Source organism: Hemiscyllium ocellatum, chromosome 22 (genome assembly GCF_020745735.1).
Source record: "Hemiscyllium ocellatum isolate sHemOce1 chromosome 22, sHemOce1.pat.X.cur, whole genome shotgun sequence".
Taxonomy (NCBI): domain Eukaryota; kingdom Metazoa; phylum Chordata; class Chondrichthyes; order Orectolobiformes; family Hemiscylliidae; genus Hemiscyllium; species Hemiscyllium ocellatum.
Window position 1 is genome coordinate 30,790,480 of NC_083422.1, and position 25,820 is coordinate 30,816,299.

General features: G+C 39.2%; 1 protein-coding gene across 2 annotated transcripts in view; it reads right to left on the reverse strand.

Moving 5' to 3' along the window:
• Positions 1-25,820, reverse strand: part of edrf1 (erythroid differentiation regulatory factor 1) — a 74,911-nt gene that overhangs the window by 17,126 nt on the left and 31,965 nt on the right. For both annotated transcript variants that reach the window (XM_060842004.1, XM_060842003.1), the window contains 10 exons: positions 21,912-22,023; positions 19,515-19,781; positions 19,147-19,218; positions 18,042-18,192; positions 17,211-17,402; positions 9,917-10,117; positions 8,755-8,973; positions 8,343-8,569; positions 4,752-4,910; positions 593-742 (listed from right to left, as the gene is read on the reverse strand). In XM_060842004.1, coding sequence (XP_060697987.1) covers positions 593-742; positions 4,752-4,910; positions 8,343-8,569; positions 8,755-8,973; positions 9,917-10,117; positions 17,211-17,402; positions 18,042-18,192; positions 19,147-19,218; positions 19,515-19,781; positions 21,912-22,023 — 1,750 coding nt within the window. The remainder of the gene's footprint in view (positions 1-592; positions 743-4,751; positions 4,911-8,342; positions 8,570-8,754; positions 8,974-9,916; positions 10,118-17,210; positions 17,403-18,041; positions 18,193-19,146; positions 19,219-19,514; positions 19,782-21,911; positions 22,024-25,820) is intronic.

Below are 25,820 nucleotides of genomic sequence, written 5' to 3' on the forward strand. Positions count from 1 at the left end.
ATGAAATACAAAGATTTATATTTCTTTAATATTTCTCTCTCCAGCTTAATTCCACAAAAATATCATTCCTTCAAAATAAATTAGTACAACACTACCCTAATCATTTAAAAAAAACATCAAATGACAGGCATATATAACATGAATAAAATATCTGTTAACTGATGCGATTTATCTTCATATTTATAGAATGTTTTAACAGCATATATTTTGCCTACATATTAGAATTGTCATGACGTCACATGAATAGATCAAGGTAGAGATTGATAAATTCTTGATGTCACAATAAATTAAGGGCTACGGGGAGAATGCTGGTAAGTGGTGTTGAAATGCCCATCAGCCATGATTGAATGGCGGAGTGGACTTGATGGGCCGAATGGCCTTACTTCCACTCCTATGTCTTATGGAATCACAATCCTGAGTTCAAGATGGATTTTGAAAGAAATGCTTTTCATTATTTTGCTTCTGTTAAATTTGAATGGAGTAATATTTGAGATAAAGTGCCTTGACAAGCGACAAACGTTAATTAGCTGTTGCATTATGAGAGATTTTTGCGGTTCTAAGCATATCTTTTCATTAAGTAGTTTTAAATTACCTGGTTTCTAAGAGAATTATGATACATAGAGGCAAGTCTATGATGAATTGTCGCAGCCCGGTACTGACACAAGGGTTGTCTTGCAGATTCTGTATGTATATCACAGTATTTGAGAGATTTCATCATAGAATCAGCAACTTCTCTCTCAATCTGAAAAATTGCAAGACAATAACTTCAATTATCTAACAAGATCTCAATTAACCTCAAGTAAATACTTACTGAACATTACTTCAAAGAAGGAAATAATGACATCTTTTAGTGAGTTTTGAGAAGATTTGTAGCTCAGGTTGAGGTTCTGGATGTAGGTTTGCTCGCTGAGCTGGAAGGTTTGTTTTCAGACATTTCATCACCATACTCGGGAACATCTTCACTGAGCCTCCGAATGAATCACTGGTGGGAAAGCCCGCTTTATATTTGTGTGTTTGGGTTTCCTTGGGTTGGTGATGTCATTTTCTGTTCTTTTTCTCATGGGATGGTAAATGGGATCCAAGTCAATGTGTTTGTTGATCAAGTTCCAGTTGGAATACCACGCTTCTAGGAATTCTTGCGCAAGTCTCTGTTTGGCTTGTCCTAGGATGGGTGTGTTGTCCCAGTCGAAGTGGTGTCCTTCCTCATCCATATGTGAAGTTAATGGTGAGAGTGGGTCATGCCTTTTTGTGGCTAGTTGATGTTCATGTATCTTGGTGGCCAGTTAGGACAACATTGGACGAACAGGCAGAAAACTAGCCACCAGGATACATGAACATCAACTAACCACAAAAAACATGACCCACTCTCACTAGTATCTTCACATACAGATGAGGAAGGACACCACTTTGACTGGGACAACACATCCATCCTAGGACGATGGAAACAGAGACACGCACGAGAATTCCTAGAAGCGTGGCATTCCAAGTGGAACTCTATCAACAAACACATTGACTTGGATCCCATTTACCACCCCATGAGAAAAAGAACAGGGAATGACATTACCAGAGGAAATGACGCCACAACATGAAATGCCATCATGACAGGAAATGATGTCGCTAACCCAAGGATACCCAAACACACAAAGAGAAAGCTGGCTCTACCAGTGCTTCATCCAGAGGCTCATTGAAGATGTTACCTAGTATGGTGACGAAACATCTGAAAACAAACCTACAGCCAATGACATTTTTATTACAACAACAGAATTATCTTTAAATGACTTTTTAAAAATACGACAGGATTTGTTCATGAAAACCTCCTTCAGTTATTCAACACCTTACATTTAGTTTTAAATGTGATATAGTTAGAATCTGATTTGTTATCCTAGATTTCCTGCTTGTATTTTAGAAACATGTTTGTCCAGAATTTGCATGAGTAAAGCATACCGAATGAGTTAAACTTCTTCCTCACTCTTCAGCTTGTTGCTGCAAGTGAAAGCTGATAACAGAGGTGTGGGCAGCACGGTATATCAGACTTCTGGAATGATAATATTTACTCTTTCACCTTCATCAACGAAATTAAAAGAAACAATAAGGAATGACTGTGTAGGAAATATGGAAGTGGGAAAAGAGAGATTGAACTGAAAAGATTAGATTAGACTTACAGTGTGGAAACAGGCCCTTCGGCCCAACAAGTCCACACCGACCCGCCGAAGCGCAATCCACCCATACCCCTACATTTACCCCTTACCTAACACTACGGGCAATTTAGCATGGCCAATTCACCTGACCCGCACATCTGTGGATTGTGGGAGGAAACCGGAGCACCCGGAGGAAACCCACGCAGACACGGGGAGAACGTGCAAACTCCGCACAGTCAGTCGCCTGAGTCGGGAATTGAACCCAGGTCCCTGGCGCTGTGAGGCAGCAGTGCTAACCACTGTGCCACCGTGCCGCCCCAAAGAAAAGGAGGAAGTAACAAAAAGCTAGAGAAAAGGTGAAATTCATAAAATCTTTAAGACTGATTTACCATTTAAAAGGAAGGAGATACCAGTTTGAACTAACTGGTGTTCTGGACCAGACGGTGCAGTGGCAATGCAGAACCATAAAGTCTTGCAATCAGAAGATCCTTGTGCTGTTAAGCCATAATTTTGTGGGTTAAACTTTATGTGGTTCATTTCGCAAGCGTCACAATTGCTTGGAATTACCTAGAAGCTTGAGGACGATGCCAAACTCCAGGCTGTGTCAGGCTAACGGTTGAGTGGCAGAAATCGTTCAGTAACTTATGTATGCCTTGCCAAAAATTGCTGATCAACTTATACACTAAAGATATCTGGTGAATAAAGTGCACCATTATTTTGCTAGAAAATTGTTGGTTGCTGCTTAAAGTATATAACCTTTTTTGTGTTACAGAATCATTAATAATCATTGAGCTCCCTCTGTTGGCAGTGTGTGCAAACAAACCATCTGGTATGCTACTAAACCCAAGTTCTCGGAAGGTTCCAGATTGCTGAAACACTTACCCATGCCACTGTTCTCTCTATACTTGGTTATTCCAATGCTCCCATGGTCAGGCCCTTACGTTACACACTACAGTTTGTTTAAAAAAATTTGCTTTTCTCTAATTTGCGCTATATCTTTTCCACCTATAGTGCCATCATGTTAAAATTATTCATCTTGCTTTCAAATTCCTCAAACCTCAACACTTTCGCTTGTTTATTACTAGTTGCTGTGGCTTCAGGAACCTAAGCCTTAAACTCTAGAATTCCCCCCCTTTAACTATGTTTGCCCTCTTTCCTCCTCTAAGATGCTCCATAAACTGATAAGTTTGGCCAAAATTTTGTTTTTCTCTCCACATATCTGATTACGTGGCTTTGTTTCAAAACATTTTTGTGAAGTACAGTGAGAAATTGACTAAGGCACTATATTAAAGCAAATTTGTGACAAGTAGATGACACAAAGCTAGCTCAGAGCATGAACTGAGGATGCAAAAAAGCTTCAGTGTGATTTGAACAAGCTCAGTAAATGGGCAAGTCCATGACAGATGCAAGATAATGAGGATTCATGTAAGATTATCCATTTGATAGCAAAAACAAGGCGGCAAACTATTGTCTGAACAGCTATAAATTGAGTGAAGGGAATTGAGATCTGGGTACTCTGATACATCAAAGGTTCAGCAAATGGTAAATAGGCAAATAGTATATTGTCCTTCATAGCGAGTACAGGTGCAAGGATGTTTTGCTGCAATTATTCAGGACCTTGGTGAGATCATACTTGGAATAGCGTGCAGAGCTTTGGTCTTGTTATTTGAGAAAGATGTTCTTGCTATGGAGGGAGTACAGCAAGATTCCAGGGATGGCATGATTGGTTAATTCGTTAGGATTATATTCAGTGGAGTTTAGAAGAGTGGGGGTGGGATCTCATAGAAACATATAAATTTCTAACTGGACTGATCAGGGTAATTAATGTGAGATGGATGTTCCCAATAGCAGAGGAGTCCAAAGTTATGATAAACCATTTAGGAATAGGAAAAGGAGAAATTTCTTTGTCTGGAGTGTGATGAGCCTATGGAATTTGTTATCAAAGAAAGCAGTCAAGGTCAAAACATTGTACGATTTCAAGAAGGAACTAAATAGAGCATTTGGTGCTAAAGGAATCAAAGGATAGGGGGGAAAACAGAAACCGGCCACTGAGACAGATGAGCCGTGAACATAATCAATAGAGCAGCAGGCCCAAATTGTCTACTTCTGCTCCTATTTTCTGGTTATTACTGATCTCCGTACAGTGAGATTAGATAATTACATATCACATATGACGTAGAAATAGGGTTATTCAGTGCTTGCTCTATATGGCAGTATTTATTCCCATTACTATTTAAATGCATGTATAGTATCCATTTCAACCAGTTCCTGTGGTAGTGAGTTCCATTTTCATGCCACGTCTTTTGAATTCACGAGTAAATTTCGTCATGATCTTGAGTTATATTCTTCTGCACAAGTCCAACTATTCTTAACCTCCGCCAGGTAGTAGTAACAATATTAGACTTGGGTTCAGTTTTCTAAATTGGAGCGAGGAAAGCAATTTAATGGTGAATCAGACTGCTGTATGGTAGCTCCTGGAGGAAATCAGGTGAGAACAGCATCACTGTTATCCTTCCACAATCTACTGACAATTCCCAAAATATGAAACCATTTACTGAACTGAATAAGGTGAACAGTGGACTAAAAGGCCACATACTGCATCTTGTTCAATACCTGTTCCTGAGCTTTTCTTGATAATGGAGCATAATCTTGTTCTAGGGTTGCCATTGTAAAATAGGTTGTTGATAGTTCCCATTTTACAGAATCCCAAACAGCTGGATGTTTTTCCCAACTGGTAAGTGATCTCATTGCCTTTAAATAGTAATCCACAGCCTGTATGTAAAAGAAAGACTTTAGGTAAGTTAAACCCATGAACTCTGCTATTCCAGAAGAGGTTTAAATGTTCATTTGCATCATTAAAAAAAAAGGACACATGGACATCAGATAGTTTAAAAGTGTTTCCTGCAGCATTTGCATAAATTACATGGAGATTTATTTTAATTTAATACAGGATGCACAAGGGGAAACATTACACAGATTCATGTCTAAAAGTCCCATTCCATGTGCTCAAATCTTTTTCATGAAAGAGTTTTAAGCATTTACTTTTGATTTAAATAACCAAATTCACATCTCCAGGGCATAACTTGCTACATTGGAGTGGAGTTGCTTAGCCATAAAGAGAAGGATTCAAGCTTTGAGCCCTTGAGAACGTTAAATTAGCTCCCATTTGAGGTAACAGTTCAAGTAATACAAATGCTCTTGGCATGCATAGACTAGGGAAATGGGGGAATTAACCATTGTCAAGATTAATGAGCTGTCTTCAGTGGACCCTGAATGAAGACAAGGTAATCTCAGTGGCACAATGCATCCTGATCCAAAATCAAATAAACCAAAGGGTGCTTGACAAGCAAATTAAGATTAAAAGTGAAAGAAATACATGGAACACACCCAAGACAGGTGGTGGTATTGTGAAAATATCATTGAATTAGTAAGCCCAACTCCAGGCTGTGGACATGGGCTGATATCCACTGTGGCAACTGCTGAAGTTTAGACCATAAGACATAAGGAAGGCCATTCGGCCCATCGAGTCCACTCCACCATTCAATCATGGCTGATGGGCATTTCAACTCCACTTACCAGCATTCTCCCCGTAGCCCTTAATTCCTCGTGACATCAAGAATCTATCAATCTCTGCCTTGAAGACATTTAGCATTCCGCCTCCACTGCGCTCTGCGGCAATGAATTTCACAGGCCCACCACTCTCTGGCTGAAGAAATGTCTCCGCATTTCTGCTCTGAATTGACCCCCTCTAATTCTAAGGCAGTGTCCATGGGTCCTAGTCTCCTCGCCTAACGGAAACAATTTCCTAGTGTCCACCCTTTCCAAGCCATGTATTATCTTGTAAGTTTCTATTAAGTCTCCCCTTAATCTTCTAAACTCCAATGAAGACAATCCCAGGATCCTCAGCCGTTCCTTGTGTGTTAGACCAACCATTCCAGGGATCATCCGTGTGAATCTCTGCTGGACACGTTCCAGTGCCAGTATGTCCTTCCTGAGGTGTGGGGACCAAAACTGGACAAACCTCGGTTTTTGGTAAAATTCTAGAATCCATCATTAAGGATGAGGTTTCTAAATTCTTGGAAGAGCAGAGTCTGATTAGAACAAGACAACATGGATTTAGTAAGGGGAGGTCGTGTCTGACAAACCTGTTGGAATTCTTTGAAGAGGTGACAAGTAGATTAGACCAGGGAAACCCAGTGGATGTGGTCTATCCAGACTTCCAAAAGGCCTTTGATAAGGTGCCACACGGGAGGCGCTGCTGAGCAAGGTGAGGGCCCATGGTGTTCGAGATGAGCTACTGGTATGGATTGAGGACTGCCTGTCTGACAGAAGGCAGAGAGTTGGGATAAAAGGTTCTTTTTCGGAATGGCAGCCGAAGACTAAAAAAAAGTCTTGAATTAAAAGCCCAGTGGTGACATTGAAACCACTGTTGATTATAGTTAAAAAGACATTTGGGGGTTCATTAATGTTCTTTAGGGAAGGAAACCTGATCCTGTCTGGTATGTGCATGCTTCCGGTCCCACAGTGATGTGGTTGATTCTCAGCTCCCTCTGAGCAATTTGGTATTGCCACTCCTTGAAAAATACAACCAATAAGATCAAAAAGAAATGGACTTGGATATTGTGGTCAACATCAAACAAACAGTGCCTATCATAACATTAAATGCTCTGTAAATTATAGCAATTAGCAGCTAAATGAAGGCAGTGCCTTTCTCGGGATTCCAAAAACTGCATGAACAGAATAAGTAACAGTGTATGTCCTCAATTACATACCGAAAAATCCTTACTTAGGACATGGAGGGTCTAAACTGGGAAGCACAAGGTAGAATATTTAATTTAGTGCTGAATGATGTATAGAAATAAAAATAAAGCATTAGAGATAGATAGGATTCAGAGAAAGATGAGACATAAAAGAAAAGGTTTTCTTTTTTAAAAAAGCAGCAAGATATGAAGGATTACTTGTTTTAAAGTCAGACAGAGTATGAGACAGAGTATGCTATTAAAACAACTTGTACTTCATTTGAAAAAGCTAACATTTTTCTGCCATTTTCAGGTGGCTATCTAGTGGGCAAACAACACACTCCTCAGCTTTCATGTACTTTAATGTTCAATTTCTCAATAAAGTACCAGTTTAGTAAAGCAGCTTGGATAGCAATCCTCTTAGTTCTACTGTGCCTGTGCTGACACTAGAGATTGTTGTATAAATTACATCCAAGTAATGATGAGTGTTGAAACCCTCACCATTATTCTTAACCCCTCCCAAGAGTCTATGCCATTAAAACATTTAGGGAAGTTAATGTGAATGTTTTCCTAATATGTCATATTTTGCTTAAAATCCTTATTTTTTTTGCAACTGCTTAGTCATTCTTGCATGTGTAACTAAGATTTTTGTTTTAGTCTTCAACCATGTTATGAGAGGGTACTCGAATATGAGGGGTGATTATTAATTCCTATTTTTAATACTAAAGTAGTGAGTTAAAATTATGGAAATAAGCTTTAGATTAGTTACTGAAAGTGGTATGGAAGTCTCGAGCAAAATGTAGGATAGAGCAGAGTTTTTATGCAGACACAATGTATCGAATGTGACTCATATAAAGAAAAGAGTATTACCAAAAGCACAGATAGATTGATGTCTCTCAGGCACTGGAAATTTTATGCAATCTTGACAGGGATGTTTAGACATAGATTTTCTTATAAGTGAGGCAAAATGAACAAGAGAGAGTTGTGTAAGGTGTCTTCTTTATTATGCTGACAGGATTTTAAGTCAATAATTTAGCTTCTGAACACCAGTAAAGGTGTGAAAATACTTTTTTTATGGGATCCTGCAGCCATCTAGCTTTGCATCAATGTTGGATAGGTTCCAAACCATGAGGAACTAAACTCTATTTTCTGAAATAAAAACATTGTGCACGTTAACTGAGAAGCATAGCATCTGAGATGTTATCAATAGCCATCAAAAGATTACCTAGAAGCTAGATTTAAAATACTGAACAGAAGTTCAGACGTGGATCAGAATTTTATACATCTGCATGGTAGCCTGTCTGAGAATGTGTAACTGAAGTTGTCCTCACAAGTGAAGATTATACAACTTGTTCATACATGCCTTCAGCTGAAGTCAACTACTGAATAATTTTGGAAAATGCAATTCAAGACTTTGATAAATAGTCAAAGATAGAGATAGGAAAGAAAACCATAAAAGACATGCCTTATTATAATACATGGCTTCCTCAGGTGAATATTCTCCTCTTTTCGAATCACTTCCAGTTGGAGTATGGGCCTGCGCGCAAAGTCTCATCAATCTCCCAGTGTTACAAAGCAATAAGGCAGCATTAGTTTCATCTTCTATAGTCTCAAAGTCTTGAATACCCTTTTCAAAATAAGAAAAGCTTTTCTTCCAAAGCTCTTGTTCTATCATTGTTATTCCTTTGCTGGCTGCACAGTGAAGAAATATAAACATATTATTGTTCCATATGAAAACATTTATCTCAAAGATCTTTAACATTCCCATGACCTTTTAGCTAAATTTTCCTATTACCTAACGGGAGGAGTAAGGTGATTTCAAATAGTTCACAGTTCACCAGAAAGGTGTATGGAACAAGAACAGATAGAATCCTTACCTGTTCCTTCAGTTTGCACAGCAGCAGCCTGATTCATGTAAAAAACTCCAACTTCATTTCTGCTGTTGCCTAATCTCTTCAACACTTGTTTAAGTTGCTCGACAACATGAACATTCTGATCACAGGAATGAAGCAATTCATTTGCTGCCTCGTAACATTTGCAGCTTACTGAAAGTTGGTATTCCAAGTCTGTATAAAGCTCTGTAGCCCAGCTGAAAGCTAGAACAATGACAGTTATATTCAAACTGTGAAGAGGAGGGAATTAAAGAAAAAAAACCAAAGGACAGTTAAATACTGCTACTAGTTTTAGGTAGCTTCTCTCTTTTTGTATGAACTGTAGTTTGCAGCAGATAGTTGGTTATCCTCAGTTCTCTTTCCACATTCCACACTTCTACTCTCTAACCAATAGTGGTGAAATACTGAAATATTATTCCACAGCACACCACCATCTGTCAGTCAAAAAATCCTTCCAATCTAATGTTTCAATAAAGTAAGAGGAGGAAAAAAAGAAAAGCCCAATGACATTCTAAAGAGCACTCACTGGAGGTTCAATGAAACTCATGGAATTCTTTTGCGAAGAGGCCCAGAGCCAAGAGTAGTATTGACACCACTCCCAGCACTGAGATGAACAACAAGGAGATCAGGGATACAACCAAGAGTCCTCCCAGTTCAGTGCTATGCTATGCGGCAAATTTATCCATTAAGCTTTCCGCCAAACACTGATGTTTATTCCATGGAAAAGGTTGGAAGCATGAAGTAATTCTAGACAAAGGCCAAACTGACACAAAGTACTTAAAATAATCCAATCAGACACTGAGTATTTTTACGATATTTGCCCTAAAAGCAAATGTTTGTAGATCTCATAATTGTCTTCAGAAATTTACAAAAACTGAACTTGCAGTCAATGAGGGATGGTAGTGAATGTCATGCTGCCACTGAAATTCCATTGTTGATAGCCCTACATAATGGGATAATAGCCAGTATACCAGTGATGTGCATTGCACAAGTTTCGTTTTGGAGGACTGCAAAAGTTGTCTTGTCTTGGAGGACTGCAAAAGTTGTCTTATTTTGTAGTGAAAAACATGAGATGAGTGTACGTTAATCTGAATTATTCAGTGCACAATGTTGCAGCAATTTAGAAAAAGTAATTATGAAAACTAACCTTGGCAGCTGGACTCTCTGTGGAGGCTATGCAAAATTTCTTGATCCTCTCTAGTTTGGTAGCTATATTCCTCTTGATAAGCTGCTCTATTACTGGCATGTTGAGCTAACATTAACTGAATGTCACCATTAAGTGTCAAACATTGACTAAGAAAGAACAGGACTTCAGGTGACAAATTGTTAATAAGGCAGCAATAGGCATCTGTCAAAAGGAATTAAAAAAGGCAATAGTTAAGACAATATGCTTATAATGGATATACCAGAAGGTCTTGTGCAACATTGTTCATTGTAGCCCACCATCTGGAGTGAAAAATGATATTCTAACATTGACCATTCTTCTCGCTGCAGGTCATTTGCCCATTGTTACAACAAAGGAACTTTACTGAAGCATCAGATCCATAAAATATTTACTTAAAACACAAACAGTTGACTAACATGTTTATTTTTCAACATCCCTTGTAAAAATTCCTTCTTGCTGTATCTATCATAAAATGGAAAGCTTTCTTTCTCCCATAAACCCTCTCAACAGGGGATTGCAGCCCTTATTAAAAACGTTGCTGATAAACAAGGCAGTTTATTTCGCTTTTGAATGTCCAAAGTCCAACATGTTGTCGTAGCTCGCTGAGCTGGGAAGTTGATTTTCAGACATTTTGTCCCCTGTCTAGGTGACATCTTTAGTGCTTTGGAGTCTCCTGTAAAGTGCTGCTGTACTGTCTCTTCTGGAATTTACAGCTGGTTGTGGCATTTAGTGGCTACTTGGTGTTCGTGAATACTGATTGCCAGTTGTCCTATATAGTGTTTCATGCACTCTTTGCATAGAATCTTTTATATTACCTTTGACTTGCACATGATCGGTACAGGGTCTTTTGTTCTGGTGAGCTGTTGTCCGACTGTGGCTGTCAGTTTATGGGCTGTCATAAATCCCTGTGGTCGGAGAAGTCTGGCTGCCAGTTCGGAGACTTTTTCTATGTAAGGTAGCATGGCTAGTGAGTTAGGTGGTGGCGTTTTGTCTGTAAAGCATCTGCGGATGAGGTTGCAGGATATCTGTTCTTGGCGAATGTAGTGGTGGTATTCTTCTTCTCTTACAACAACCACCCAAACACACACACAAAAGAAGCTGAATTACGATCCTGTTCAAAAGCGCTACAACACACTGCAACATTCCCAACCTACACATAGAAGAACATCATGTTGACAGTCACGCTCCAACTATGACTCACCAGGACAAAAGACCTGAACAGAGACAGATGTATAGCATGGAATTAGACCCTTTCGTTCAACTTGTCCACATATCCCAACTCAATCTAGTCACACCTGCCAGCACCTGGCCACATATCTCTCCAAACCCTTCCTATTCATACACCCAATTGTACTGGCTTCCACCACTTCCTCTGGCAGCTCATTCCATAAACATTCCACCCTCTGCTTGCAAAAGTTACCCCTTAAATCTCTTTTATATCTTTCCCCTCTCACCCTAATCCTATGCCCTCGCATTCTGGACTCCCTGACCCCAGAGAAAAGACTTTGTCTATTTATCCTACTCATGCACCTCACGATTTTGTAAACCTCTGTAAGGTCACCCCTCAGCCTGTGATGCTCAGACAATTGTAATTTACAAGATGCCATGCAAAGACTTCATGAAACACTATACAGGACAACAGGCAGACAACTAGCAAGCCGCATCCACAAACACCAACTAGCCACTAAATGCCATGACCGGCTGTCCCTAGGAGCCACACACACAGATGACAAGGACCACAAATTCGACTGGGACAACACAACAATCATAGGACAAACTAAACAGAAGAGATTTTCTAGAAGCATGGCACTTATCCACTGACCCCATCAACAAACACATAGACCTAGAAACAATATACTGACATCCGAAAGTAGCACGAACGGAATCAAATAAATTCCAGAAGATACAGTGCAACAGAGATTCACAAGAAGCTCCAAAGTACCGTCGATGTCAACTAGACAGGGGACAAAACGTCTGCAAATATATTCCCCGCTCGGGGAACATAACCACAACTGCGATAGCTGACACCCAAGCTACAACTCTTTAGGCAAACCTTGAATCCAACATGTTAAATCGAGATATTTGCCACTGACCAAACCTGATGAGTGTAGCCATAATGACTGACCTCAGAATCAAAGCTTTCTCATAAGCAAACCCTTTGCGCCACATCAAATAACAAGACACTTGCTGCAGAAAAGTCTTATTTGAAAACTCTTTAGCACAATTATCAATTGTTTTAAAACAAGAATGTCAAAACCAATGACTGTGCTGCCCTATGCACAAATTTTAATTTGCATGCTACAATTTCCCAGGGCTTATGATTCAAAAACACTATCTGCTCATTAGCTGTAAAGGATATTCTCTCAATAACTGATTGGAGATTTACATCCCAATGAGGGAGCAACCTTTTTCAATTCTTGAGATGGATAGGTCAATACAAAAAGCTAAAATCAAACAGATGAAGAACAATTCGTGAATTAATAATATGAATAGAACTAAGTAGAGAGTAGCAGCTCAGACTGATGCAAAATGGTACATAAGCTGCACCAATGCCAAATGGGAAGTGGAGAGAATTAGCCTTCAGCTATTAACAGGTGACAAGTAACCTGGCAGGCAGCAACAGTTAAAAACAGAGACTAAATAATGAACAGTATACAAGGCAAGGTTAGCACTGTCAAATTATCGAAAGGGAGTAAGTGCTTAAATTTTGATGCATTATATGAATTACGAATGTTTGTTTTGCTAAAGAAAATCTCTCAGAATTCAAGTAACTATAAACTATAAGAAAGCAGAATTAAAAATACATGTAATAATTCTGTAATACAGTGTAGGAGCTGCTATGAATTGTTGGATTAATGGAGTTAACAAATCATGCTATCAATGCAGAGAAGCTTATTGCTAAGCTCCCAACACTCTACCTTTATTCTTCTCAACAATTTTACAATCTCTGAAAAAGCAAGAGGGCAAGAACCAGAGCAATTTCAACAAGGATGGGCAAATTAGTTATGTTTTTTTAAGTGGACAACTTGGCAGTCATCATTTTTATGCATCACAAACAATGCATTTTGTGAATCATTTTTCATGGTCAAAGTACCAAAACAGCTCTTATGAAAATTGTGCGTTGATTGTTGTGTGGTGCCCATTCATCCGTTGTCGTAGCCTTTGCACCACACAACAATCAACAGACAGGAGGGTTCCCTCCAGTTGGGGAACACTTCAGCAGTCCAGTACATTCAGCCTCGGACCTTCAGGTGACCATCCGCCAAGGTGGACTTCGGGACAGGCAGCAGAGAAAACTGGCCAAGCAGAGGCTGATAACTAAGTTCGGTACCCATAAGGAGGGCCTCAACCAGGACCTGCAATGTGACCACCTGCAATGTGACCATCATTGCACAATACACACACACACACTCCTATACACACAGACACCCACACTCACACATGCACCCCCTCACAGACTTAAGACACTCTGCACTCACTACACACACACACATACACTTTCTCACACTCAATCCCCAACCCAGACAGACAGACAGACACACACGCAGAGACAAACACCCACATGCACACACATATTTTGTGGGGTGAATTTGTACTTGGAGGGTTACATTGTACTTCGCTCAAAAACTGCATGAATTTATGTAAAACTCCGTTATCTCACTTTTTAGATTAGTATCAATCTAAACATCATGGCATAGACAGAGAACACAGGGGACCAACACCTTCTACATAATGTCTAGCTATCGCCATTGTTAACAGCTAACCCGAGAATGCAACTTTTTTAAAAAAGGTTTTGTGCTTTACACATGAAAGAAGTGAAACTATCATTGTATTCTAACAGATGAAAGGCTTAACAATCAATTTTTCAATGTATAATTTCAGTTACATCACACTGTAAATTTTTGCTATAAATTCTGTGTTAGGATTGAGTCCTCCACTATCAACTGATGAAGGAGCGTCGCTCCGAAAGCTAGTGTGCTTCCAATTAAACCTGTTGGACTATAACCTGATGTTGTGTGATTTTTAACTTTGTACACCCTTGTCCAACACCGGCATCTCCAAATCATGAAAATTACCCAGGTATAGTATGTACAATCAACGAAAAGCAGGAAAATCCAATATGGCCAATTATGGCATGATCTATCATTGCTCAATCATCAGGACAGTGAAGGAAGTTATTGTCAATAGTGCTATTAAGCAGGACTTACTGTCACTAAACACTTCACCTCATTACAGCTTTGGTCTAAACATGGACAAAATATAGTAAACTGAAGGGGGGAAGTGAAGGTGTTTGATGTTTAACATCAAGGCAGCATTTGATTTAATGCAGCAGCAAAACAGCACTAGAAAACTTGAGTCAATGAGAATCAGAGAAGCTTCCTTGCTGGTTAGGATCATACCCAACACAAAGAAAGATGGTTGTACTTGTTGTGGTTCTGTTCGCCGAGCTGGGAATTTGTGTTGCAAACGTTTTGTCCCCTGTCTAGGTGACATCCTCAGTGCTTGGGAGCCTCTTGTGAAGCGCTTCTGTGATGTTTCCTCCGGCATTTATAGTGGTTTGTCTCTGCCGCTTCCAGTTGTCAGTTCCAGCTGTCCGCTGCAGTGGCCGGTACATTGGGTCCAGGTCGATGTGTTTGTTGATAGAATCTGTGGTTGAGTGCCGTGCCTCTAGGAATTCTCTAGCTGTTCTCTGTTTGGCTTGCCTTAAAATAGCCAGGGAATTCCTAGAGGCATGGCACTCATCCACAGATTCTATCAACAAACACATCGACATGGACCCAATATACCGGCCACTACAGCGGACAACTGGAACTGACAACCGGAGCGGCAGAGACAAACCACTATAAATGCCGGACGAAACATCACAGAAGCGCTTCACAGGAGGCTCCCAAGCACTGAGGATGTCACCTAGACAGGGGACGAAACGTTTGCAACATAAATTCCCAGCTCGGCGAACAGAACCACAACAACGAGCACCCAAGCTACAAATCTTCTCCCAAATGGTTGTAGTAGTAGAAGGTCAATTATCTCAGCCATAAGACCTCATGGTACAAAGTCTTCAGGGTGTCATCCTCGGCTGAACAATCTCCAGCTGCTTTATCAATAGCTTCCAACATAAGATTAGAAGTTAGGGTGTTCACTGAGCATTCCACAATGTTCAGCATCATTTGCAACTTGTCAGATGCTAAAGCAGACCATGCCCATTTGAGACAAAATCTGGATAACATTAAGGATTGGGCTAAGTAGTAACATTCAGAGAACACAGGCAATAATCAATGACCCTTAACATTTACTATCAATGTCCATTGCTGAGTCCTTTGCAACTAACAATCAGGTTAGTTGGTCTAGCATTGTAAATGCTATGGTTACGAGAGCAAGTCAAAGGTTAGGAATTCTGCAGACAGTAAGTCGTCATTTGTTTCTTCAATACCTATCTGCTATCTACAAGACACAAATGAGGACTATGATAGAATACTCTTCACTTGTCTGGATAAGTGTATTTGAAATTTCCAATGTGTAATCACCCTGCATTTGGAGCTATTCAAAAAAAAGAAGCCCCTCCAAATCAGAGAATTTGGAGTGTTCTGACTCACTAACAATAGTTACAAAGGAAAAGTAAGAGGATTAAGCCTAATTAACTTCTAGATAAGTACTATACACTAAAGCCCAGAGTTACTATTGAACCCCAACTCCTAACCCTCCGTAACTTGATGCGAGACCTTAACACCTCTTGTACTTCCTCACCCAAGCAAAGACATTCATATGCTTTGATAAATACTTTCTCAATATGTACTGAAATCTTCAGGCATCTGTAAACATGAACCCACAGTTCCCTCTGTCCATGTGCATGTTTCAAGAGTGGCATTAGTCCACTTACCTTTTCTTCCTAATATGATTAATCAATTCATATTTCTCTGTATTAAATTCCACTTGCCACTCGTCTGCCTTTATTTTGTTAGCCTATTTTGTAGGGAGATGTTGGTGTAGGGCAATTTCACTGGCCTTGCAACCCAGAGGCTTCAGGCTTACGCTCTGAAGAACAGGGGTTCAAATCTCACCACAGCAGCTGGTGGCATTTAATTAGGGAGGGAAGACAGGATTGAGATGCACAAGATTATGAGGGAATCAGACAGAATAAAGGGAAGGAACTTTTCCTCCGTGGAGGAACAAATAACCAGCAGGCATAGGTTGAAGAGGTAGAAACCTAAGGGGAAACGTGAGGAAGAATTCCTTCACTTCAAGGGTGGTGGGAAGTTGGAACTCACTGCCTATAAGAGTGATAGATGCAGCAACCCTCACGACATTTGACAGGTATTTAGATGTGCACTTGTGATGCCAAGACATACAAGACTATGAGCCAAATGCTGGAAAATGGTATTAAAATAGTTAGGTGGTTGTCTTTGAACAGCACAGACTCAATGAGCCAAAGGGCCATTTCCATGCTATATATTCCGTACTAATATATAGAATATATAGCATCTTCAGGTGTTTGCCACACCAAATTGAGAAATTTATGGTGTACTTCAATATGCAAGTTATTCATCATGAGAAAAAATAGCCATCGTACTAACCCTTGGGTGCAGCACCACTATCATTCACCAGTCTGAAAAGAGACTTCCCAAAGCTCATCCCTAATGTTTTTCTTTTAATCCAAGACAAGACATCTCAATTTCATGATGTTCAATTTTTTAACCAGCCTTTAAGCAGTACTTTGTCAACATTTGTTGAAAATTCATATAGAAAACCACCACTGCAATCCCTTCATGAAGTTTCTCTGCTTTTTATCAAAAAATTCAATTTACAGAGTCAAAGAGATGTATAGCATGGAAACAGACCCTTTGGTCCAACCCATCAATGCCGACCAGATATCCCAACCCAATCTAGTTCCACCTGCCAGCACTCAGCCCATAACCCTCCAAACCCTTCCTATTCATATACCCATCCAAATGCCTCTTAAATGTTGCAATTGTACCAGCCTCCACCACATCCTCTGGCAGCTCATTCCATATACATACCACCCAGTTAGCCTTTCCAGTACATCATTTCTTGCATTTTTTACCCTATCCATTATTTACTGATTTTTCATAATCATATCTACCATTAGTAAATACTTAGTAGATAATAAATTTCTCAGGTATTTTATCCTTGCCTTGCACCTCCAAAATATAATCTGAATAAGATGCATCTCTCTTACCAATGAATTTATTGAAGTTGCAATAATTCTAGAGAGTCAGTTTTCAAAACAGAACACATTTAATTTTATGCAGCCACTTACCCAGAGATTGTAAAGCAAGTTTAATATATCTTAATGCTCTACCATACTTTTGCAAAGAAGTAGCTGCATCCGAGAGAACAAAGTAAGCTCTTGAAGCTTTAAAGGTTAGATTTAATTTCATTTGATACTGCCATGTATCTGGTATCATCCCAGATTGGCTGGGAAGCTCAAGTGTTTTATGAGTTGGACCAACTGTAAAAAGTAAAAGCACTAAAATCAAAATCACAATATTATTAGCCAAAGAACTCTAAAGTTTAAAAAAAACACAGGCAGGTCATAATGAATCTTAACGTGGATTTCAAACAAATGAATTTGAATGGGCGCAACGTCCTCCATTAACAAAAAACAAATTTACTTATTTTTCCCCCAGTCTGAAACCATGTTCTGATTACAAGGAAATGAGGGAACTTATGAAAGCGAGGAGCTAATTTTAATGCAGTTGAACATAATCTACAGTGACACTTGCCACTTTATTAAAATAATTTAAATTAATGGATGTATAAACAATAAAAATGTATTCAAATGAAACAGAAGCATATTGAAGAATAATATTTGTATCTAGTGGTAATATATTTGTAAGCAATGTTACTGTAATGCTGAATTACACAAAGAGTAAACTTTGAAATTATGATAACGTGCAATTACACACAGAACGTAAACACTATTGGGTTGTCATAAATATTCAAATACATTCAAAGCACTAAAATTAGTAGCTTGCAGGGGTAACAATTTTAAAAGCAATAGGAAAAAATGTAAAACATGCATAAGTTTTAATTTAACAAATGAAGTATATATGGTGCTCAGGCTGACGTTTTCTCAACAACTAATTACCTTTGTCTAAAAACAAAGCAATTTGTTTCTTAAGAGCTTTGTGACCTGTGCATTCAGATTCATCTGCATACTTCAAAGGGATTGGAATGCTGGGATCAGCAGCTGGGAGATCAGTCTCCTTTTTAATACTCCCATCAACAGCCTTCAACCCCTGAAAGAAACTAACATGATTAAGATGAGCCTAATTATAGTTCTTATACAGTAGAAAAGTGACAGTTCATAATGAAGACTTTTGATAATTTAATGTTCATATTTGTGTTTAGAGTTACACAGCATAATGTAACATACAGATAAGATGAACATTATATTAGACAACCAATGAATTTTCAACAATTATTATAGCTTGCAGCAAGGTGCGTAAGCTTACAGAAAGGTGCGTAATCTTTCAGCCCTAGGCCAACCTTGCAGACATTTGAAAAGCTGAGTATCAATGAATGACAAGGTTATGTCATCATCCCATGCTGGTAATTTCCACTGGCACAAGACAAGCACTTTCAACTTGGCTCTTTTGCAGGTAGAGCATCTTGCACACTCACCCCTCAAAATCTTCCTAGTCAGGCAAACTTCTGAATGACTGAGGGCCAGTCAGGATTCAGAAGTTCTGAAAGGTAAATTTAAAACAAAAAGGCTTTTCCTTTTCCTCATGCATCTTGTACAGAAGCACTGGGTCTTGAAATGCTGAGGATAAATAACTCAGTCAGAAATCTGCTTTGAGAGAAAAAAAACCTGTGGTTTGAAACGATCACCCTACAGAAGTGTCCAACAGAATTTTTCCACATGATCAATAACAGCAACTTTCCCTCACTTCACCGTCTTAATTTGTCCATATATATATATATATATATATATATATGGACATTGACCAAAACAGAACACAGAAAATAACTTAAATATTTTGAAAAAAGAAACAAAAGTCAGATAATTATCTCTATGATTCTATAGGATTGCCAACTAGTAAAATTACCAAAAGCACCTCACACTTAACAGTTCAACCTCCAGTGCAGCCCAAAATGGGGATGATAGAAGCCTGAATAACACCACCTTAAGGTTGTATATATTATGTATATTACAAACAATAATTCTGAAGTAAAAATGAATTAATTACCTCAAGAACATAATTGAGAACAACTCTGCATCGCTCCTCTGTATCATGACAAACTGGAAATGCACAGCTGGGCTTCAAAACAAAAATTGAGTGTAAAACATTCTATTTAATTAAGTTACTCAAAGCAGTCCCCCCTTATTATGGCCAAACTCAACACCAGAGAGGACAGATCCTCTATTCTCAGTTTAAGCAAATCTATTCAAAGAAAGATCTATTCTAACTGTAGTAAAGTTTTTATTTAATTGAGAATGGAATAAAAATGTAGATTTTATGGAATGATTTCCCAAATTTATCATTTGTAATGATGTTGTATTATAATATTTATTAGAGTTGGTATATACATTCATCTAATAAAAATGGATTCATACCCTTATCTGGTGTATTGATTTGTACTTCTCAGGTACAGACAATTCGCCAACAGATTTAATGATAGCAACAGCTTTGCTGTCATCTGAAGGTTCAGAGCCATTGCTGAAAGAACCATTTTCATCACTGTCCTCAGGAAGGTCCTCATCTTCACTATAACTATCAGAATTCTCATTCAAATTTGACCCATTTTCATCTCGGTTTGGTGGTTCATCTAGTTGAAACAGCTCAGAGATCATGTAGTTGGCTGAAGCAATAATTTGCACAAACTGAAAAATTGTAGTTACATAATTAGTGGAGAAAGTCACTGGAAAGAATTTACTTATTCAGCACAGGACCTAAAATCATGGTTATCAAGTATTTATTAATTGCAATCCACCATCCATAGTACTTTGCAAATTACATTTCCTACCATTCCAAAGCTTTTTGACACAATTTTTTTAAAATTCTAAGCATTGCAAATACAATGAAAATAACAAGATGTAAATTCTTTAAAATTGCTAATTATTTTAGGCAAAGGAAATAATTAACCGCACAATTCTAGGTAATTCTAAGGCAGAATCAAAGTTTTAACTGTACTTAATTTTTTAAACACCAGTCAATTTATTATTTAATATGAATTGCAATCGATTAAGGAGTACTAGGCTCAATCCTGTTGTAGCCTGCAAGAAATTTTGAAAGTCTTTAGAATTGGTCATGCAGGATAAAACCACCACACATTCTATTAAGTAAATTAGAGTTGCCACAAAGACTTTTTAATCTAACAGCTGTTCCTTGGCTCAAGGAGACTCTGTCCTTGAATTTTTTTCAAATGGGCAATAAACCAGGCTGAGTTCCGATCAGTCTGGTTTGGTACAGAGATGAAAAGGATTTTGAGAGGCCTTTTGTTTATATGTGAACAGATAAGACTTCAGGCCAAAATGGTCATGTTTTAGAAATGACTTGTATAATGAAAGGGGAGTGGTCAACTCTTTAGCTGGGTTGAGCAGTTTGTTCAGTCTTGAACAGGGAAGTTCAACAGAGAGCTTGTGAAAACTCTCGCTTTTCTGCCCTTCAACTTCAACCTGTTAGCATGTGTTCCATTTATACTAGTTTTTTTTAAAGAGAGTTTGCTTATTGGGACTTAATTATGCTGTTCTGAATATACAGTATGTCTAAGTCTAGTTGGATAGGTTGAGTTCTGTAGGTGTTCTTTATTATGTTCTTTGTATTTCATTGTGTAAATTTGTGAATATCTTTTTGTCTGTTTTAAAATCTAGTAGTCAACGTAGCTAACATAATCCAGGTAGTTTTCCTACAAACCTTCGCATAAACCAGATCATCCGCCAACATTTCCGCCACCTCCAAAAAGACCCCACCACCAGGGACTTTTTTCCCTCCCCACCCCTTTCCGCCTTCCGCAAAGACCGTTCCCTCCGTGACTACCTGCTCAGGTCCACGCCCCCCTACGACCCACCCTCCCATCCTGGCACTTTCCCCTGCCACCGCAGGAACTGTAAAACAACTCCCCCTCCCACTCTACCGAGGATATGGAGGTTCTGGGCCTCCTTCACCGCTGCTCCCTCACCACCATCGCCTGCAGGAAGAACACCTCATCTTCCGCCTCGGAACACTTCAACCCCAGGGCATCAATGTGGACTTCAACAGCTTCCTCATTTCCCCTTCCCCCACCTCATCCTAGTTTCAAACTTCCAGCTCAGCACTGTCCCCATGACTTGTCCGACCTGCCTAGCTCCTTTTTCACCTATCCACTCCACCCTCTCCTCCCTGACCTATCACCTTCATCTCCTCCCCCACTCACCCATTGTACTCTATGCTACTCTCTCCCCACCCCCACCCTCCCCTAGCTTATCTCTCCACACTTTCAGGCTCACTGCCTTTATTCCTGATGAAGGGCTTTTGCCCGAAACGTCGATTTCACTGCTCGTTGGATGCTGCCTGAACTGCTGTGCTCTTCCAGCACCACTGATCCAGAATCTGGTTTCCAGCGTTTGCAGTCATTGTTTTTACCTCGTTGATTATAACCCTATTGCGAATCCTCTTGCAAGGATGCCTGCCTTGAAAAAGTTTTCACTGTATACTTACCGAAACAAATTGCAACGTTATGGTCTGGGGCTGCCTGCTTAAGAATGTTTTGAGTGCTCTGGCTTAGTCCATAACAGAGGTAATTTAACATAGAGTTTCTATGCAATTACAAAGCTAAAATATAGCTGAATACGCACAATGAAAAAGGGCATTTTTGGTCTAGTGAATGTAAACAATTAAAAGCTTTGGTGTAAAATATAAAAACACAAAACATTTGAAATGTCAATATACATTTCATAAATTTTAAAAAGTGTGCAATGCACAATTAACGCTCCTCTTGAATACAAGTAATTCAAAAATCAAATCCAAAGTACCTGGGGATGCCTTTCTTTATCCAGTAGTTTAATACAATTTAACAAGAGGGTCCTTATAATCCCATAATGTTTCCTGTTCTGAACTTTCTTCATCATCATATTGCTTGCAACCCTGTAAAGCACAGTACATTATCAACACATGGGCTGGAAGACTGAGAACATAACTGCTGCGTGACATATCTATTTCCTACAGTACTGCACACAAATTTGAGCAGATGAGCACATTCACTGTGATGCATCTATCACCATTTTTACCTTCTCTTGCTTTTGCTTCTTTTTCCCTTTGCAGCTCCATTTTCATGGGAGGTGATGAATAACAGGACTTGATAGGGGAAGGAGCCAGTAATAGTAAGTAATATTTTCCCTATGGGCCTTGTGCACAGGATATATGAAGAGGAATATGGAAGAAATATGACCAGCAACCCACTTTGCTCATGCACCACTGAACCACTTGGTTCCTTCGCAATTTATGGTCTTTAATTTCCCATAACCTCTACATCTCTATACATATTCACACCCTACCCCACCATCATTCAAATCACTTGCAATCTTCATCAATGCTCTCTTCTGTTCCCCACAGAAGGCCTATTTGCTTTTAAATACAAATATCTTGATCATCCAAATAAAGTGAAACATTAATAATCATCCAATTTGATTCAGATGGAATTTCAAAAATCTGTCTCTGTAACAAGATTCCCATACTGAAGTGGGATTCAGAATTTGTGCAGTGAGCAGGACTTAAATGGCTGATAGTGACTGTTCAGAATGTATAGCTCAAAAGTTGGTCATGCACTGATTAAGATATTTAGTTTATATCAACAATATAGAGAACAAGGGAATAAAAAAACTTGAAAGATGAAAAGCACATTTTCTCATATTCTTCACAGGAGTCAATGATGGATGCAGTTTGAATGAGTGCACAGACAAGAACCATCTACCTTCATAAGTTCTATCACTGAATTTGGAGTGATTTTGATTCAGGAACGCAACATAGGTTTCACCTGTTTCGCTGATTAGTGTAAGTTTACCAATCAGGGTTGGAAACCCTATTTCTGAATAGATTGGGCAATAGGACAGACATCTTTGGAGAAATTATCTGTACGATCCTCTGAGCCAGCAGCTTTCCCAACTGAAGGTAACGAATCCATGCGACCAGCAGCGACGTAGATCACTGCTGAAACCATACATCATCTTTTTGATATTAGGCTGCCACAAAGATTCAAAGATCTGGAAGACACTTTGACAAGCTACTGAGAAAAGGTAATTAGAGGCTGGGGCAGCTGGCAGGCAGTGAGACAGACAAGTGGATGCTGTGGCAGGCAGATAAAGTAGGATGGAAGTTGGATGCAAGTTGTATGGTTAGGGTACAAGTTTGGGAAAGACGTCAGATCATTAAGCAGGTGCAGTGCAAAGCTGTAGAAGGGGGAAAGAAGATAAAAGACAGGAGAAGCAGAAGCAGACTGGAAGGAAGATATTGAGGGGGATACTTGCAATGATCTCTGTGGCAGGTGAAGTCCTTTGTAGTTGGACTGATCTCCTTTCTTAACTATAATCCCAATCAGTGTCCAACGTTACCCATGCATGGGCTCTTCTTCCCAAATAATGAATATTTGAAAATAAGTTTCTGGAAAACTAAACTCCCTTCTCCAACCAGCTCACAGCACAACTCCACTCCACCTCCACTCCCTCCCCTCCCAACTTAAATTAAAACCAACAGGTAGACCCTGGAAATTTTGGGCCATTTTTCATATTTTTGGAACCTCCCGTCAAAAAAGGTGAGGTAGACAATGAAATTAATCACTGCGTCCAGTATGCTACGTGAACCTTCATCTAACCGAGAAAGACGAAGTATTTGAGTCAAGATATCGAACCCACAACTAAGGCAATGATTTACTAGGGAGCAGAGATCCTTGCTTCCATGTGTTTTGGCAACTTATAGACACCGTATAGCAGGGACCTGAGAAATACCCTAAATCCAATAGAAAAAAGTGGCATCTTCTCCGAAGACAACTTGTCCAGCAGTGAGGAGTTAAATCATTTAACTTCTCTCTGCTCTCCAAGATGTCATTCATACACCTGACAACTGCACTCCCAAACAACTGGACTACACATATTCGGAGATTCCCAGAGTGACAGCAGGGACATCCTCAAAGTATTCCTGAAGCATCCTTACTGCCTTGTGGAGTCCATAGCTTTTGAAGTCTATGGCTTGTGGCCAACCAAAATAGAGAAGGCTCATCCAGGAAAGCACTAACACAGAAACTTTGTCAGGAACAAGCAAAGTCAAAGTCAGGTATCAAAGAGTGCACAAACCTCAAAAAAATCCAGCAACCCAAACTTTCAAGTACTGCTACCCACATGTGGCAGGGTCAGAAAAATACATGCATTGAACTTAACAGTTATTTCAGAACTCACTAAACAGGATCATCCTCAATCCAGAGGAACTGCTGACAAAAGAAAAATATTTTAAATATTAAATATTCCACTCAACGCAATCACTTTTTCCTTTTCAACAAGGAAGTGGTTTCATCACAGGAGAACTCCACGTAAGTGAAGTGAAGCTTTAAAGTTCATAAACAGAAACTACCAAATGAAGCAAAATATACAACAGGGAATTATATTTCATAGTATGTGGAGATATTTCTATTTTAAAGATGAACATCTTAATACCATTCCTTCTGCACTTTCTGTCATTTGCATAGTATGAGAAGAAAAACTTTCAAGATAAGAACTAATATTAAATTTAAAGCATAGGAATCCAACAATATTGCTTCCATTTTCAGCATTATGGTTGCCGTATACATCAACTTGCTCAGGTTTTAATAACTTGTCGATAGCACCAAGTTATATGACCAGGCAATAAGACTGAGATATAAAGTTTTGATCGATTGTTTGGGCAAAACAAAGTCTGATGGATCAAGGTTAAGAATTTATTGAAAAATTTTCAATTACATTTTAAAAGTTGGACAGCTATAACCTATAGTACAGCAGAATTTACATTGGTAGGTTCAATTGCAAACTTTCAATCTTCAAAGAGTATTGATGCGCCATACAAGTTTCAGATAATTATTATATAATGGATGAATTTGAAACAGACTCCAACTAAGGTAAGGTTTTACTGGATTGACTGAAATTTTAGGAACAAAACCTATACATTGCAAAAAACCTCAAGGGTGAATGCCTTCTTCAGTATTGATGAAGCAATAGACAGGGCTAAAATCAGCAGAGGAAAAAAAAATGGAAGAAACCAAACACCCCTCACACCAGCAAGGAACAAGTAGTAGAAAGGATGAACACAAATGCAAATATATTTAACATCTGCCAGTTCACCACAGGCAGAGTACCCAAAATCTGGCTGTCTGAAAACCAGAATTGACCAAAACAGGACACATTTGTAAGTGAGAAATTTAGCATTTGAGACAATGCACATTGATTAGATTAGACTAGATTAGACTTACAGTGTGGAAACAGGCCCTTCGGCCCAACAAGTCCACACCGACCCGCCGAAGCGAAACCCACCCATACCCCTTACCTAACACTACGGGCAATTTAGCATGGCCAATTCACCTGACCCGCACATCTTTGGACTGTGGGAGGAAACCGGAGCACCCGGAGGAAACCCACGCAGACACGGGGAGAACGTGCAAACTCCACACAGTCAGTCGCCTGAGTCGGGAATTGAACCCGGGTCTTCAGGCGCTGTGAGGCAGCAGTGCTAACCACTGTGCCACCGTGCCGCCTTTTAAGTTTAGTCCAACTTAAAACTTCTTGCCCAGATTGGATAATGAACAATCATGTTAAAAGACTGCTGACTGCCATACTGTTGTAAATTCTGCTCTCTTGACCATATTTACAACCATGTTCACAAAGGAAAATAATAAATCAATTCTAGCAATTGTACTTTTTGAA